The following is an 18268-nucleotide window of genomic DNA, read 5'->3' on the forward strand; positions in this document are numbered from 1 at the left end:
CCATCCTTGTCCTCGTCTTGAGCCTTCTGCAAGGTGTCTGTTGCGTCTGTTTCCCAGAGTGTCCAAAATGTCTCTGCTGTGTCTCAGTGTTAGGGCTGTCACGATTTTAAGGTTACGAATCACGATTCAATTTCATTTAAACTTTTTAATCACTTCAAACGCATAATTAGTTGACCGGAGCAATACACCTAGTGCTATTACACATTTATTTCCATCATCATCCTACTCGTCTGTGTCTCATAGGAGGGCTGTGGACACTTCCAACACCTGCCTACCATTGACATCATTGTTAGGCAGATTTATTTTTGTTTTACATTTTTCTTTTTGATTTAGGTTCTTATTAACGCAAGAACATTATAGCATGCAAATTGTCCAAGAATAGAAAGCCTGCAGTTTCCATTAGCTTGGATTCCCCATTGATGATGACTGCTAGGTGGGTTTTTGAACTGTCCACAGCCCTCCTCTGTCCTCTTGAGACAGAGTGAATACTATTTTATCGTGGTACCATTATTATATGCAACAACAATCATTCAGTACTACTTTTATGCTTCTATATCTGAGAGTATAAAACTAAGAGGACATTATTCTGTTTGACATCATTGTGCAAAATAATGTACAAACCATATAGGTTAGCGGGTTTCAATAAATGTTATTACACACAGAGAGAAGCTCTGTAAAGTATGACCTCATACAGTATCTGCATTCTGCATAACTCAAAACAATTCACTGTTGTTTTGACGTGATACCAACCCTCCAGTGTGTTTTCTGACCTTGTCACATGTAGTTTAGGATGGTTTGAGACAACTTTTTTTTTATAGGTCTGACTCTTTGGAGATGACCTCATTTGCCAGAATGGATGAGATGATGGGACCTCAAATAAGCATTTAAAAATGAATAAAATGAATTATCATCTGTATTTATCAGTGGTAGACCAAAACACAAACAATTCCTTAGATGCTTTACTGTATGTGGAATTAAAAGTGACAATTTCCACCAAAATAATTGCATGAAATGTGTAGAATATTGAATCAGGAAACAATTCTAATAACAGCAGGGGGGTGGCTTTATGTGGATCTCACACTTAATGTGGTCATTCTATGATGCCAGTCGTCTAAGATGTATCTATGACACACATATTACTCCTTATTTGGGCAAGTTTTCAGCCCGCTCCGGCGGTATGCAAGATTAGCCCCGGACAGACACACACACACACACAGACCCTCTTATAAACGCTGCCTCTTTCACAGCCGCGCAGTATAAAGCAACATTATAGAGAGAAATAATTGTTCTTTTTATTTCTGTATCCTGTTAGAATGAAGAGAAACGAACCCTGGAGCTTGGCGGACATGTTGGCTTCGACAGCCTGCCGGACCAGCTGGTCAGTAAATCAGTGGCGCAGGGCTTCAGCTTCAACATCCTGTGTGTTGGTACGTTGCATTTCAATGTTTTTATATTAAAGGACAACGGCAACCATTTACAAGCTATCCTCATATGATTATCTTCAATAATGCTTCTTATTATAATGTGGTGTCTCAGAGGAAGCCTGTGGACAGTTCAGATACCGCCATACCAGTAACATCATAGATGGGGAACAGAAATTGCAGGCCTTCTATATTCCTGGAAAGCTAGCATGCTATAGAGTTGATAAAAATAGAATTTTGCCTAACGATGATGTCACTGGTAGCCAGGTTTCTGAAGTGTCCACAGCCCCCCTATGAGACACAGAGTTGAAAAAAATTGTACCATTTCATCACAAGCAATAATGAGGACCAATTATATGAAGATAGGGTGAAAATGGGTGAAGTTGTCCTTTAAGTTCACAACGTGCCTCGCATGTTGTGAGCTTGTAGATTAGCTATTTTCGGTGAAGAGATTTGATGTAGGGGGAAATACTAGACAAAATGAATCAGGTTTAAGGGGTTTATTAGGTTCAAGGGGTTAAGACCAAGAGATCCCCACCTACTGATACATCTAGTAAGATCTAAATTAAATGTAGAGGCTAAAACAGTGGAAGAAACCAATCATATCACTGTCCCTATATGAAGGGGGTCCTTATAAAATAATAATGAAATCATAAGCATAGAGTATGATGCAAAAACAGAAAGTGTCACCTATTGTTTAGATATGCTTTGTATTTTTCAACAACGTTAAGCTATGCTTTATTTTTTACTGTATTCATGGATTCAAGTTTTCAGTTGCCACGAGTGATTGTCATGGATAGAGGCCACTCAAGCCAGCACGTCTTCCTCTTGGCTTGTAACTTTAACACTGCTGCTCTGCGTCACTAATGACAGATAAAAAAAATAATATTTTATTATAAGATTACAGAGCTTTTGAAGTGGTTAAACTAGCAATAGAATACATATTCAGAAGCATCTTCCATGAACCCTAATGGTCTCATACATTTCATAAAAGGTCAATGCCTCTCAGGCCACGTTCACTCGACAACAGAAAACGGTGTTGTCTGAACATCGCTTCAGTCTGTGATTTCCTCAACTGGTTGGCTGTATGTCAAACAGCAGTAATATGGTTTAAAACGATAATACCAAAACATCTTAATTTTACAAATTGTATAATTGTTTGGGAAACAGAGTGCTAATGTGGGGGGCTCCTTGCGCTGTTTCACAAATCGCAGATTGGGGCTTAAGGAAAATGTAAAGTTCTGAGATTGGTTTTTGCTTTGAATCTCTGTGCATTTTCCCGATTCAGGCGAGACAGGGATCGGCAAGTCGACGTTGATGAGCACTCTGTTCAACACAACGTTTGAGAACGAGGAGGCCAGCCACTACGAGAACAAAGTCCTGATGCGACCCATGACGTATGACCTGCAGGAGAGCAACGTCAACCTGAAACTCACCGTGGTGGACACCGTGGGCTTTGGGGACCAGATCAACAAGGAGGAAAGGTATACTGACGCCGCATCAGGCTCTTTAAAGTCCTGATTGAAAAATCGAAAGGAGGCAAGTCTTTAAAAGGCAAGAATGCCTCAGGGTAGAAGGCAGTTGTCTGTCGAAACGTTAGTTTCCTCGCTCAACGTCCTTAAATAAAAATATTGGCACTTTGGCTACCAGTGTGTGCGGCCGCATTCTTGCCGCAAGACTAGCCTATTATTCTGCTGTTGGCGGCACCACTACAAAGACTTGGTGTGCGTATAGTCGGGGGATATCTTCAGAAATAGTGTCATATCCTGGAATAAATTCCTTACCAAAAAAATCCTTCACCAATGCGTTTGTAAAGGTGTCTAGTAACACATCTCACAAAGACTGAAATTCAGTTTCCCTAGGAGAATCCGTGACAGCTGCTGAAAGTTGGGATCCCATTAAATTAACTATACAGGATAAAACACACCAAAATAAATATGCTTTAAGTAGCATGTGAGGGGACAAACTAGGGGGTTTTCATGATTCTGAATCCATTTCAACCATTTGTTTTGCACAAAAAACATTCCTTGAGGTAAAGGCGGCTCCCCCAAAACTTTGAAAACTGATGACTCATCACTAAACCATATTTGTGTGGGGGCGTTTTTAGCCCAAGGAATGTTATTTGTGCAAAACAAATGCTTGCAATGGATTCAGAATCATGAAAAACCCCTAGTTTGACCCCTCACATGCTACTTAAAGCATATTTATTTTGGTGTGTTTTATCCTGTATAGTTAATTTAATGGGACACCAACTTTAATCAGCTGTAACGGATTCTCCTAGGGAAACTGAATTTCAGTCTTTGTGGGATGTGTTACTAGACACCTTTACAAACACATTGGTGAAGAAATGTTTTGGTAAGGAATTTATTCCAGGACCTTTTAAGTTATCCCCCGACTAGTAGCATCCTCGTGCACAATAAATATACACACACACACAAACACAAACACTCGTTATATTTGTCTTCATAGTTAGTAATGTTTCTTATATAATCTTGACAGAATATTGTGATGCATTGATATGTTTAATCAGTCTGTATGATATACAACTATATAGTTCAAATAGTGTGTATAATTTGATATTTGACATTTAGGACGTCTACAGTGGTTGCCTTGGCTTTGATCAGCGTTCCACAGAATCGTCTTGCTGTGGTGCTTCCAATTCACATACAGCTTGAGTGTGTTGTTGGCATACACTGTACGTAGCTGTGCTTCTTTGTGTGGAAGTGAGTTGGAAGGGAAGAGAGGGTAGAACATGGTTGGTAGAACTAATGCTGTGTCAAAAGACATCTGAAAGTTCCAACAACGGGGAGTTTGGAAAAAGGACATTCTTGGCTGCACAGTGGCTGTTGCAAAGCTTGTAACCAGGATACTAATTTGTCTCTGAAACAATGAGGCCAGCCGAAGTGCACAGTGGCCCCCCTGCTGGTGCATAGAAGACACAAGTGTCTTGGAATTGTTTTCTACTTCTTTTTCTCTATTGTATATTTTTATCAATTTAAGAGTAAATAAAACATTGTAAACACTATACTTCCCATTCCCCCCCAACCATAACCATCATCCCATCTAAGTACATAAAAGAAAGAATGTACAAAAGAGGTTGTAATAAGATTGTAATTAGAGAAAAGAAAAGATACATACAAGTGGCTAAATAATAAATATGTCTTTTTAGACACAATAAGCCCATTCCCAAGATGCACCGCAATCTTTCATGGGCAGATGTGTCTTATGGGAGCTAGTAGTGTTGCTGTAAATAGTAATAAAGAAATCGACGCTCTATTGTGTTTAAAAATACATATTTAGCCACTTCTTGTACACATGCCCCCATCCACTGAATCAAAATTGCTAAAATGGCTAAAACAATAAATAAACTCTCATCTTTTCTTTTCTCTAATTACAATCTAAAATATGAACACTTGTTGTAAAAAAACAAAGTTGTCCTTTAAGCCAGTAATGACACTTATTGCCAACCTGCGTTTGTTTGTTTTTACCTTCCTGTGCAGCTACAAAGCCATCGTCGACTACATTGATGCACAGTTTGAAAATTACCTCACGGAGGAGATGAAAATCAAGCGATCCTTATATAACTACCACGACACAAGAATCCACATCTGTCTGTATTTCATCGCCCCTACGGGCCACTCCCTGAAGTCCCTAGACCTGGTGACAATGAAGAAACTGGACAGCAAGGTACTCACTTCAGTTTCATTTATATTTTCATGTGATATTTATTGGTTAAATGAAAAGTTATTTGTTAAAAGGTTAAAGCTCCACATAGGGATATATTGCTACTATATACTTTTTGATCAGTAAAAGGGCTCTCCCCATCTTACTTTAATAAACAGGGAAAATAATCTTTTAAGGTGGGTTACCAATTTCATCAAGTCAGGAGAGAGAACTGTTCAATTCTATAGTGTTCCAGTTCAGGGACGTGCAGAGAATGTTAGAGAGGCAGGGGCTGAAATTTCTAAAAGGGCCTTTTGGTGAAAATATCGAAAATAGCAGACCTCCAAGCTCACAACGTGTCGCGCTGCGACGCGTTGTGAGCTTGGAGGGCGGCTATTTTCTTGAATGAACACTAAACTAAGTATAATCAATTGAATACTGGAGATGTGGCATGGATTTCTTCTACACAGAGAGGGCAATTATTTCAACATAAGATGCTGCATTCAAGTTCAGGAGAGTTTGGACGAGGACATTCTTTTGAATGCTGCCTTCAGGCATGGCATGGAAACGGGGCATTTGCATTTCTTTCACCATAGTAAAAACTGCATTCATGGTCTGGAGAGGGCACTTTTTACTAATGGGTAAAAGGGCAGGGGCTCAAGTCCCCTTTGATGTCTATGTATGCATGTGCCTGTTACAGTTCCACTGATGCTGCATCAGGCTCTTTAAAGTCCGGATTGAAAAATCTAAAGGAGACTAAAAAGTGTGTGGGGAAATGGCCAAATTTGTAATAATTAACCACTTTAGATTTTGTCTGCTCATTTCAATTGCACTTGTTTATCCTGTGTCTAGTATGATTTCTCCCTCCTGATTGGATAATTGAATTGGTATCTTGACCTGAAAAATGTATTTTCTGTTTACTAAATAACTGGAAAGACGAGGACCTCTGTTACTGAACAAAGACTCGATAGCAATTATTACTATCCGAATATAGAGCTATTTAAAGCATATTTTAACAAAAGAATATCAGTTACACCACCTTTAATATACATTATTGCAGTTGTTTTTTTGCTGAAAATACAATCAAATTATATCATAATTAATTTTATTTCCCCCCCATGTACCGTAGGTGAACATCATCCCTGTTATTGCAAAGGCAGACACAATATCAAAAAGTGAACTGCACAAATTCAAAATCAAGATTATGAGTGAGCTGGTCAGCAATGGAGTTCAGATCTATCAGTTTCCCACAGAGGACGAAGCTGTTACTGAGATCAACTCTTCGATGAATGTGAGTCCTTCTCCAGTCTATCTCGCTGTCTGTCTGTCTGACTGTCTGTCTGTGTCTCTCTAATAAATAGATACCGGTAGCATTCTTATACAGTATGTTTTATTTATGAAGTTTTTACTGAATAGGTGCTTGGTTTACCTGTTATCTTAGATTAGCCTACTATTTCTTTCCATTTGATGTATTGATGCTGATGCACTGATGCAATACCGTGCTTATTGTAAATCGCTCTGGATTAAGAGCGTCTGCTAAATGCTTAAAGTAATTGTAAATAATACTTAAGTCCCCAAGGCAAAATCTCAATAGTCTGACGTCCCATTAGTCCGACGGTGGTTAGGGTTAGGGTTAGGTTTAGGCATAGTTTTACTGAGGTTAGGATTAGGGTTAACAACGCTATACACCCAGTCCCCACTCTTTTTTTGCATTGTACATCAAATGTGTCTACTACTTTTAGGAGCAGTACTGTAGATGCTATTCTCTGTCTGTCTGTCTGTCTGTCTGTCTGTCTGTCTGTCTGTCTGTCTGTCTGTCTGTCTGTCTGTCTGTCTGTGTGCCTCCTCTCACCCTATCTCTCACACATAAATATATGGTGTTTGTCCTACAGCGTGGAGACATACTGCATTGTTAATCTGCTGAGCACCACAAAAGCTTAATAGCTGAGGCTGTAGTCTGTACCAACACTAACAGTACCGCGTAACGGTAAACACAAACTGATCTGTGAGGTACTCCTTTTGGAGACATGCCACCTGGAGTGGCATGTCCAGGTGGTGGCTTCACGTGCCACACCTGGAATCTGAGGTGCCAGGTATCAAAGTTTTCCTTTAATTTATCTGGCAGGTATTAATGTAATCAGCGCAACAGGGACAAAAAGTATACAGTGAAACCTGGAGTTTAATTTTTAGCTCAGAGAGTGTAAAGCTTTACTCAACTAGTTCACAGCCAAATCGCCTTCCATCGCCATTTTGAGGAAGCCCAGCCAGCCAGATCGCCAAACGTCGCCTTGGGGATCATTTTCAGATTTTTTTGGTATTTTTTTGACATTTTTTGAGCTATAAATGACCATTCTAGGTTCATATAAGCTTTTGCTACAAAAATGCGATGGAAATGACATCATCGATGACGTAACCCGGAAGTCGTTCGGCCATAACAAAGCATGGGCCTTTCCATAGCATTGAAAGCTGACGTTTTTCTTATCAAACTTTACCATATGTAGACGGATTTTCATTCGGAAAAAAATGGCAGGCTGACAGAGTGGTCACTCAGGATCAAAAACGAGTGTATATGGAGTGTGCACGACGTGCACTCGCTCCAGGATGGCTCCCGTTCGGCGGACCGGGAGCCATAATGGCTGCTCCATAGGAAGCCATTATGGGGCACAATGCTGTACAGGCTGCACAGCAGACTGCAAGACCTTATCGTTGGGCACACTCTAGTGGATAGTACGTGTACTACATTCTACAATTACATTATCCCTGCTGGGATCGGCTACTGATAACTTGGAAATTAATAATATTCCTGGCAGTATAGGCGCACAAGCATATTGTAAATGGCTGGGAGAGAGTTAACAAGTCAATTTTTCTCACACCATATTTTACCACAATACGGTATGAGAAATGATTTGACAACTGGGATTGCTTTCGTCCATATTCTGACCTTTAATAAATATTATGGAACAGGCTCATCTTCCGTTTGCGGTGGTGGGGAGCATGGATGAAGTGAAGTCGGGGACAAAGATGGTGCGAGCGCGGCTATACCCCTGGGGGTCAGTACAAGGCGAGTATCTCCAGCACTGCCCAACCAACACATTTATTTGACTGTTATAGCATTAAAATTTAAAATAGTGCTATTAAAATTAAGGTTGACATTAATGCCATGATGCTGTATGTATGTATGTATGTATGTATGTATGTATGTATGTATGTACTGTATGTATGTATGTATCCATAATTAAAGGTTTATAATGAATACATCCAGTTAAACTACTGCTTCTCTGGTACTACTGCGGGCATGGTGGCGCAGTCAGTATTACCCTCACAAAAACATGCAGTAATCCTAGTCTCTATAAGCCTCCCCCTAGTCAGCCGGGGAGCCTGATGGAGGGGAAAGGAACTGGTTGTTTCTTTCACACGCTACGTCCTACCGGGGAAACTCCCCCCTGTCAGGTGATAAGAAGCGGCCTGCTCACTCCTCATGCATTGGAGCTTAGTTCGAGGCTCTCCCCAGGTTGGCAGAGGGAGAGTAGCGAAAAATAGGTTATAGCTTAGGCAATTGGCATTGGGGAAAAAATAGGTTACAAAACGTGGGAAAAAATTTGAAGTTTATAAACTACTGGTTCTTTGGGAACCCCCAGGGGTCCTTGAGTTCCAGGGGGTCCCCGGCTAAAGGATAGTTAGTTATGAACCGAATATACCATTACGGGTCTTAATCTCTGACAGTGTACAAATAGAACTATTTGTGTAGTTTAGGTCCCAGAGATTAACTTTTTTTTAATCAAATGGGGGTCCGTGGCCTAAACTGGTGGTATTTAAATAGGCTGAGAATCACTGAGTTAATCTACTATGCGTGTGGTCTTCCAGTGGAGAATGAGAACCACTGTGACTTTGTGAAGCTGAGAGAGATGTTGCTGCGTGTCAACATGGAGGACCTCAGGGAGCAGACGCACGCTCGTCACTATGAACTGTACCGCCGCTGCAAACTGGAGGAGATGGGCTTCAAGGACACGGACCCCGGCAGCCGGCCTTTCAGGTCAGTCAAGGTTCACTGAAAGGAAGCATGTCATTAGTTCATGCAGGACATGGGAGTCATACGCCCCCTGGCTGTGATAAGCTGTCATTCTACTGATTGAATAGGAGGTTCTAGGCAGGCATTTACCGGTATATGCACCCATCACAGACGATTCTCACAACAAGGCAGTCCATTTAAAGGGGAGTTTCGGTCAAAAACGACTTTCCTACCTTTGAAATGATGATCCAGGAAGGCTCTGGGCTGATCCAGATGTTGTTTTACCCAAAGCAGCATTTTGTTCATTTTTCGATTTTCTCCCCTGCACCCCACGGCTCCAAAACGGCACCTTTTGGGTCTACCCGTAATCCGGTTATTATTCTCGCTCAAAATTCACTTTTCTCGCTCGGTCTCAGTCCCTCATACTGTAGTTAGCATATCCGAGCTACATCAGCTCCTGGTCGCCGCCATGTTTGTTTACAACAAGCTCAACTCTGAACTCCCAGCCCAGGAGAGAAACACTGGGAAATCCCTAACCCGTTGGGAAACGCGCGTTCACGAGCTGCTGCTGCTGCTGCTGCTGCTGCTCTCACAGCTCCACCTCCCTCCCCCCACAGCCTGTTACCTGTTGAGGCAGACAAGAGGCTACACCGCATACATCACTCTGCAGACTTTGTCGACATAGTTACATCTTTTTTCTTTGGCTAAGAGCATTTTTGTGTTTTATTGTTCGCCGCGCGTCGGGGAGTCACGCGATACAAAACGGGATTTCCCAGTGTTCTCTCCTGGGCTGGGAGTTCAGAGTTGAGCTTGTTGTAAACAAACATGGCGGCGACCAGGAGCTGATGTAGCTCGGATATGCTAACTACAGTATGAGGGACTGAGACCGAGCGAGAAAAGTGAATTTTGAGCGAGAATAATAACCGGATTACGGGTAGACCCAAAAGGTGCCGTTTTGGAGCCGTGGGGTGCAGGGGAGAAAATCGAAAAATGAACAAAATGCTGCTTTGGGTAAAACAACACCTGGATCAGCCCAGAGCCTTCCTGGATCATCATTTCAAAGGTAGGAAAGTCGTTTTTGACCGAAACTCCCCTTTAAATATGGCTCCCTCCTACAGTGATCTCTGCTCCACCAGTGATGCCTCACACACGACTACTGGCAAAGCTTTGCCTCCAGTATCAATCTCTCTAGTCCTCCACCACCACAGCCTCCATCTTTCTAGTTCAGAGTCTAGGTTAAAACAGAATTATATGTGTTGCTTTGCCTCGGCCCTGTTCTTGTATAACCACAGAGGGGATTCTACATCATGTTCCCCGATTTAGCTTAGCATACTGCATGGCAAATTCAGGGAACATCATAAGAGGGCAGCCATCAGCGCTAAATATAACTGTTTTAAGGTACTATAACTGAATGTATTACTTGCGCCAGCAGAGCGCGCAAGTACTACTTTAGGTGCTGTCTGTTTCCGGCCGTCTGTTTCCAACAGTACAAATGTAGCCAATGAGGGAGCAGCACCACCAACAAGTGTGACCTGCTATATAAATAACAAATCACAACATGCCCACGGCCCCACCCACATACATACATCACCGATACATACCCGATATCACCGATCACAGTACTTGCGTGCTCTGCTGGCGCACAAGTGCACAAGTTGGCCCCTCAACAGAGTGCAGTCTAGTTGCAATCTATGGTTAAATCGCTGACACGAATGTTCCTGTTCCCCTTTAGGTGCAGTTAATACCCCTGTAATGCATTATGACACTACAACTCGTTGCATTGCAAGCAAATCAATCCCCCTCTCTGTCATGATGGCCAAACTGCAGTTATTTCTGGAATTATCGACAGGCAGCTGCAGCCATGCATCCGTTCTTAACTTGATTTTGTGGAGTATAAATGAATTGTGTTTTTGAGTGGGAGCTGGGACTGACATGTTCATCTCTGGTGACCTTCAGCCTGCAGGAGACGTACCAAGCCAAGAGGAAGGAGTTTCTGGGGGAGTTGCAGCACAAGGAGGAGGAGATGAGGCAGATGTTTGTCAACAAAGTGAAGGAGACAGAGGCAGAGCTGAAAGAAAAAGAAAGAGAGGTAAAAATTATATATGATCAGTAACACATTGAGTGCTTTTCCCGACAAAAGTCGGGATTTCAAACCCCGCCTCGAAGTGCTTTTCCAGATAAAAGCCGGGATATCGTTTTTTATTAAATATCAGTAGCGCGTGGTCATTGGGACCCTCGGGTGAAAGAAAACTCGGTCTCCCGTGATCCTTTGGGTGATGACGTCACCAGGAAGTGAATATTCACCGTTGGCTTCTATGCATTGCTCTGCAGTAAAATGGCTTTATCTCGGAATCTATCTGGAGATAGATTCCGAGTCTGGAGATAGAACGCGAGTTGATTGTCGAGAAACCCTTTTTTCACCGGGCCCGTATCTAAGCGACGTTACAAGTACAGCACTTAAGTAAACGTACTTAGTTACTTTACACCACTGCACATGGGTGGACCACATCAGAAACATTGACTGTACTCCCGCGTATCACACTGACAAGGTCATAGAGGAAAGGATGGGGCTGGCAGGGCACTGTTGTCAGGTGCCCGGAACTGGTGGCGAGCAAACTGACACTGTGGTGGGAGCCAAGCCAAGGCACAGCTTGTTGGGGAAAATGGCACAACACTTACCTAGAGTCTAGACACACTGTGGTGTAACAAGCAGAGCTAACAACGCTGCAGAGCTCAGGCTAGACAGGAGGGTGTGAAGGGCACTGGTTCACGAGTTCCAAGTTGGTGTCGGCAAGTCTGCAACTCTCGTGTTCCAAGCTGATAAATGGGTTCTCTTTCCTTATTGTTATTGTATGAAATTGGTGTCCCACGTGAAGATGTATTATATGTTTACTATGTTTACTATATATTACTATTAGAATATACAGGTAGAGCTTTAACTTTTTTACTTTTTGTAAAAAATATCACTGTCAGTACATATACGTTAAGTAAAATACCTGTTGTTGTTGTTGTTGTTGTTGTTTACCCTGCCTGTCTGCAGCAATGTATTTTAATCAGTCATGTCTGTGAACAAAACCTTTTTTTGCAAAGTAGCCAATCTACAAGCCCCACAATGCATCATGATGCATTTGAAAACTTTCCTCTCTCTCCAGCTCCACGAAAGGTTTGAGCAGCTGAAGCGCATGCACCAGGAGGAGAAGCGCAACCTGGAGGAAAAGAGGAGAGAGTTGGAAGAGGAGATGAACGCCTTCAACCGGAGGAAGGTGGCGGCCGAGACGCTGATGGGTCAGGCCCTGCAGGGATGCTCGCAGCCCTTCAAGAAGGACAAGGACAAGAAGAAGTAAGTGTCTGAGTGTGCGCGCGTGTGTGTGTGTGTGTGTGTGTGTGTGTGTGTGTGTGCATGCATGCGTGCCTGTGTGTGTTCTGATTTTGTCTGATGAAGAAAAATCTTCTTTCAAATAATCAACTTTATTGTCACATCACAGGTTATTACAGGTGAAATTCGTTTTTTGTACAAGCCCCATCTTTTATTTGTTATTTCCAGAAAGAGAAAGAAAGGGAAGAGCGGGAAGCAATGGGGGGAATAAAGGACATAAAGGGGGTAGGCTGAAAACATCACCAGTGTTAGTCTCGCGTAGCTAGACGATCAGAGATGAGATGTCCGCCTACTTGGGGAAATCGGTAAGTTCTTTAATGGGCTCCTTGGATGACAGAGAAAACCAGTGCTAACAAACCTACGTACGCCCAATGCTTTTAGAAACAATTCTGGTACTATGGCAGTTTGAAGGACCGCCCTAAAGACTTTGCATTGGTGATGCAATGCTGTTATTCTTTGTACATTTCTGAATCGTTTCCGCCCATTCATTGATTTTAGATGTAACCAGATGTACCAGCAGGCGGAGATCTCTGATCACCTGGCTACACGAGACTACAAGTGGTGGTAATATTACAAATATACTGTATAAGATTAATATCTTGGGAACATTTTCTAGTGTGCAGAATTCATTTGACTCCTTTTCCACTGTGTCCAGCATCTGGTTTTCATTATTCATTGGATGTGTGTGCTTATAGCTTACTGCTCAGTGGTGGAAAGTAACTAAGTACATTTACTCAAGTACTGTACCTGTAAGTAAAAATCTTGAGTATTTCCAATTGTCAGTAGAACTTTTATTTCTACTCCACTACATTTCAGAGACAAATATTGTAGTTTTACTCCACTTTTTAAAACACTTACATTAACCACTTTCTCTTACTGTATATTAACCACTTAAATGAACCACTTCTTCCAAATGCATCGCGATGCGACGCATTGTGAGATTGTAGATAGGCTATTTCAAAAGATTTTTATCTTGTGAAATGGGCATTCTACTCTTGTACTTTAAGTACATTTTGATGCCAATCATTTTGTACTTTTATTCAAATAAATGTTGAATTCCGGACTTTTACTTGTAACGGAGTATTTCTACATTGAGTACTCTTTCCACCACTGTTACTGCTTAGTGCTTTTCACACATGTTTGCATTAATTCTTCTTACATTAAAGACTTCCAAGCAGTGGCCGCTCGTGAGTGACTCCAGTGTCACAGAGTTTAGAGTCATTAAACTAAATCATCCAATGCTAATCAGAGATAATGAATTAAACGCGGCTATTCCCCGAGCCATTAGACGCTGTGCGGAGTCGGTCAGACCGAGGAGGGGAGACGGAGAGCCGGACGTGACTAATGAGATAGTGTTACCTTGCCAGGAGCCATGTTGGCACAGACACTGATCCAGGGACAGATTGAGTGTGACACTGCGTTGCCCAGACACAGTGGGAGGGTCGCCGCCCTCTGACCTGGCAGACTGCGTCTCAGACGGGGGCTTTTCTGTTTACATATGACTGCTATCCAACGCCTCGTGTCACACAGACGATGCTCCGATAGCCTGCGCTCCACTAGCAGCGCTTGTTTTTGTTCATAGTCATTTACGTTTGTCCTTTGCTCACTCGGTCGTCTCGTAGAATCATAGACGTAAAGCATGTGTAAACCCGTAAGCTTTATATACAGTACTATATTATTATATGGTGAATAGCGATAGAAGTCCAGTCTCCAGAATACGACACATTGTCAGCATCGGTTATTTTCACTATTTTTAAAATGATAATACTACTACTACTAATGATACATTAGTATATATATATACCCGGTATATATATATATATATATATATATATATATATGTCACCGGATATAAGAGAACCAGCACATTCGAGACGCGGAGCACTCGTGATGCGGCACGGGGCGGAGCAAGCGGTCGCCACAACAACGTATTCCAGGCGGTGCGCCGCTCTATTGTCCACGACACTGCGAGCGGCTACCGAAGCCCCCCTGTATCCACGAAGCCCAAACGAGTTACGAGGCCCCCCTGGGTCCACGAAGCCCCAAGCGGCGCGAAGGCCAGCGGACCTTGGTCCTGCTCTTCGCCCCCGAGCGCCGCAGTTTCTGAGAAACCAGTAAAAGTTGTCAAGGAGCACTCGTTTTGACGTTCACCACACACTAATCACCACCAGATGGCGACGTCAGCCACTGGATAAGAGAGTTACGTCACGCTTTGAACTCGCCGCAGACCGGAAGTGTTTACTCTTTATTTACTAGCCTAGCCTAGCCTAGCCTAGCCTAGCCTAGCCTAGCCTAGCCTAGCCTAGCCATTAGCTCCATTGTAGTCACTTGGACAGGGCGTTTAACGTGCGCTTGCCCAGGCCTTACGGCCTGGGCATAAATATAACGATTGCATTCACCACGGCTTCGTAACTCGCGCGGCGCTCCGCCGGCCGCGCGGCCCTGGCCCGCTCTTCGCGGCCACTCGCGCCTGCGGCGCTCGGGGGCGAAGAGCAGGACCAAGGTCCGCTGGCCTTCGCGCCGCTTGGGGCTTCGTGGACCCAGGGGGGCCTCGTAACTCGTTTGGGCTTCGTGGATACAGGGGGGCTTCGGTAGCCGCTCGCAGTGTCGTGGACAATAGAGCGGCGCACCGCCTGGAATACGTTGTTGTGGCGACCGCTTGCTCCGCCCCGTGCCGCATCACGAGTGCTCCGCGTCTCGAATGTGCTGGTTCTCTTATATCCGGTGACATATATATGGTATATATATATTATACGGTATATATATACGCTATATATATATATATATATATATATATATATATATATATATATATATATATATATATATATATAATTATAATTTGTATTTTTGTTCATTTTTGTAACATTATTTTCAAATGTGCCCAACAGCGACCCCAGGGTTATTGTGTTTAAAGTGTGATCAAATGATTACTTTCCCCACCAAATGCAATTAATGGCACATTTGCACTCTGTTGACTATAGTGCCCTCTACTGGATTTGTTTGAAAATATGAGAAGAGAATCAAAGAAAGGCTTGTCCTGTCAAAAAGACATGATATGGTTCATTCAGTCTAGACTCTAGACCAAAGGACATTATATCAGAATTCTCTACTTGGAAAACAATTAAACATTTTGGTCTGCATTAGTTCGTCCGGACCAGTTTGTTAGCTTGTGAGCTACAGTAATCGGCTTAAGCTCTTTTGATTGAGATACTGATTTGATTTCCTTCACGTTTCTTGTTTTGTCTATTCAAAGCAAGAACACTTCACTGCACACGCCTGTGGTGCATTTTTACATTCATTTTATAATTTTCTTTCCATATGATTTCTGTCTTATTTATCATATCCTGTGTTGTTGCCTGCCATATTTTTTCATATTTTCTTTCCCTTTTCAGTTGATTTATGGGACAGACATCCAGGGAAACCAGGAATGTGTCTGCCATCAGCATGGGAACAGGGACTGTTATATTTGACATTACTAACCGACAATGTATGTGTGGACTCACTCGATGACACTGTGGCAATGCACGTATGAGAGCCAGAGTGATGTGTTGGCCATAAGCCATTGTGTACTTATGGATGAAGAAGGTGGCTATGCACAGTGGATTTAATGTGTCCCCTGCGCTGACTCTGCTAGATGTGTAATAACACAACCGTGGGCCGCTATCATAACATAGCTTGTGTTGTTTTAGTGTGTTCATCTGCCATTGGAAATGTATCTCACATTTCAGTGAACGACTGAGAAGTCTTGTGCCTAATTTATGCTTCGTCGTACGATGGCGTTGCGGGCCGAAACTAGCCTATCCACAAGCTCATAACGCATCGCGTGGAGAGGCTATTTTCGGCACGCGACACCATGATACAACAAATTATAAATCAAGCTTTCATTTGTGGACAGGAGTTGGACTGTCATTGTGGCATTCAAATATTGACAGTGAACTGATGGTTTTGATTCAGTATGCAATAACATATACAATGCATTTGTGTATCTGTCTATACATGCAAATTAGGGCTGGGCGATATGGACTGAGTCAAATATCACAATATACCTCGATTTTGATAGTATGACAATATTGTATATGTTTATGAAATATTTACAAGATGAGATTTAAAAAATCATCAGTAATGCCTATATAATAACTACCGTAGGTAGGTAAAAGGGAAATAAAAGAACAGCTAAAACAGTCACAATAATTGAAGTTCGGCTTTAAAACCAGGAAGACAGAACACTTTGCCATCACAATATTACCATACAAAATCCCAGACGATATCCAGTCATAACACAACATCGACAGACTATTGATAAATTGCCCAGCCCTAATTAATGTCTGTAGATTACACTAATTCAAAAGCTGAATTAGTCCATTGCTGTCTTTAATGTAGATCCTCTAATATTCAAAGATATTTTCTATTCAGTTGTTCATTTCTGTCTCAGGTTTTGTAATAAGAGAGCTAACATTGGCTATAACCTATTCTATGCAAAATAGTTGAGGTTCTTTAGATGGTAGTGACAAGATCAAAAGATGAAGATCTCTTGTTTGCCTTTACAACCAAATGAAGAATGACAAAACAGGAAAAACCATCAGTTCATGTGTTTATTGACATACCCTAACATCCATCCATCCATCCATCTTTTTTCTCTTTTCTGGGGAGAAAAGCAGTTTTCTACAGTATATTGGTGGTCATGAAACCTGGTTCTACAATTTTGTATTCACCCGGTGTTCAAGATTCAAGGTGGTCTTCATTGTTACATTGTGTGTACACAGGTACATAAGTGGAAAATGTATTGGCAATGTACTGTATGACAGTGTATAACTCCAAGAATAGACGACTGATGAAGTGACAAGGATACTGTGAGAACACAGTTGACTTCCTGGTATACAGTATACCAGGAAGGATCTCAAGGGACCAGGGCCTGTACCGTTGGTGTCCAAACATAATCCTCATCGTCAAATAACCAGGCCATGGTTTTTAGTTTGTTGTATACAGTATGTTCATCATATTTCAGGCTACCCTCTGACCTCTGGATAGCCTGAAATATTACATTTTCATTTTGTTTTTCATTCTCAATGAAGTGCAACAGAGCTACAATAATAACATTACTGACCACTGAACTGTTTTCTCATTCCTGCTATGATAACATGTAACTGTGGAGTTGGTGTGTTTTCTTTATTCTAGGACCATTGAACAGACAGTGATTCTCAACTTGAGTACTGTACTGCTGCTTTTATATTCAATAAGGAAGTTAATTCCATGTAATTCCAGCTGTCTAATAAGACACTAGTCACTGTAGACCTGGGATGACAAGTGAATGTATTCTGATATAGGATAAAAACACAGCTGTACTGGTCCAGGGTTGGGAACACAATAGAGTGCATACAATAAATCACAATGGCACCAAATTATGTAACATGGAGGTCCAGTTAGTGCCTTATTTTTCATTCATTTTGATTAATTCCTAATCATTTCGGATCTATCATTAAAGTGTTGAAATGAAATAAGCTGGTGTACTGATTGGGACTGAAATGTGAATAGACCGCACCAGGACCTCCAGACTACATAAATTAATGCCACTGATATTATGACTTTGCCCTTTGTAGTGTATTGATCAATGATTTTTCTTTCTTTTCGTAGCTGGTATAGTCTTCCGTCTGCGTGCTCCTTAACCTCAGGAAGGAATTTGAATTAGAAGACTTTCTACTGCTTCAAAAGATTACAGATTAACAAGCTTAATATTTTTTACACCATAAAATAAAGTTATTTTTATTTTATTTTAACATATAGAGAAATATTCCTAAC

General features: G+C 41.9%; 1 protein-coding gene across 2 annotated transcripts in view; it reads left to right on the forward strand.

The window, feature by feature from the left end:
- Positions 1 to 18158, forward strand: part of LOC308301495 (septin-8-A-like) — a gene marked incomplete at both ends in the record, with an annotated part of 19181 nt that extends 1023 nt beyond the window's left edge. Inside the window, 9 exons of one of the 2 annotated variants that reach the window (XM_080745491.1) lie at positions 1313 to 1427; positions 2710 to 2935; positions 4922 to 5108; positions 6214 to 6375; positions 8049 to 8145; positions 8949 to 9117; positions 11050 to 11182; positions 12246 to 12433; positions 18104 to 18158. In XM_080745491.1, the coding sequence (XP_080601617.1) occupies positions 1313 to 1427; positions 2710 to 2935; positions 4922 to 5108; positions 6214 to 6375; positions 8049 to 8145; positions 8949 to 9117; positions 11050 to 11182; positions 12246 to 12433; positions 18104 to 18158 (1332 nt within the window). The remainder of the gene's footprint in view (positions 1 to 1312; positions 1428 to 2709; positions 2936 to 4921; positions 5109 to 6213; positions 6376 to 8048; positions 8146 to 8948; positions 9118 to 11049; positions 11183 to 12245; positions 12434 to 18103) is intronic. The other variant, XM_080745492.1, reaches the window with a different exon arrangement.
- Between the last annotated feature and the right edge of the window lie 110 nt (positions 18159 to 18268).

This window comes from Nannobrachium achirus (assembly GCF_963921795.1).
Source record: "Nannobrachium achirus genome assembly, chromosome: 17".
In the NCBI taxonomy this organism is placed as follows: Eukaryota; Metazoa; Chordata; class Actinopteri; order Myctophiformes; family Myctophidae; genus Nannobrachium; species Nannobrachium achirus.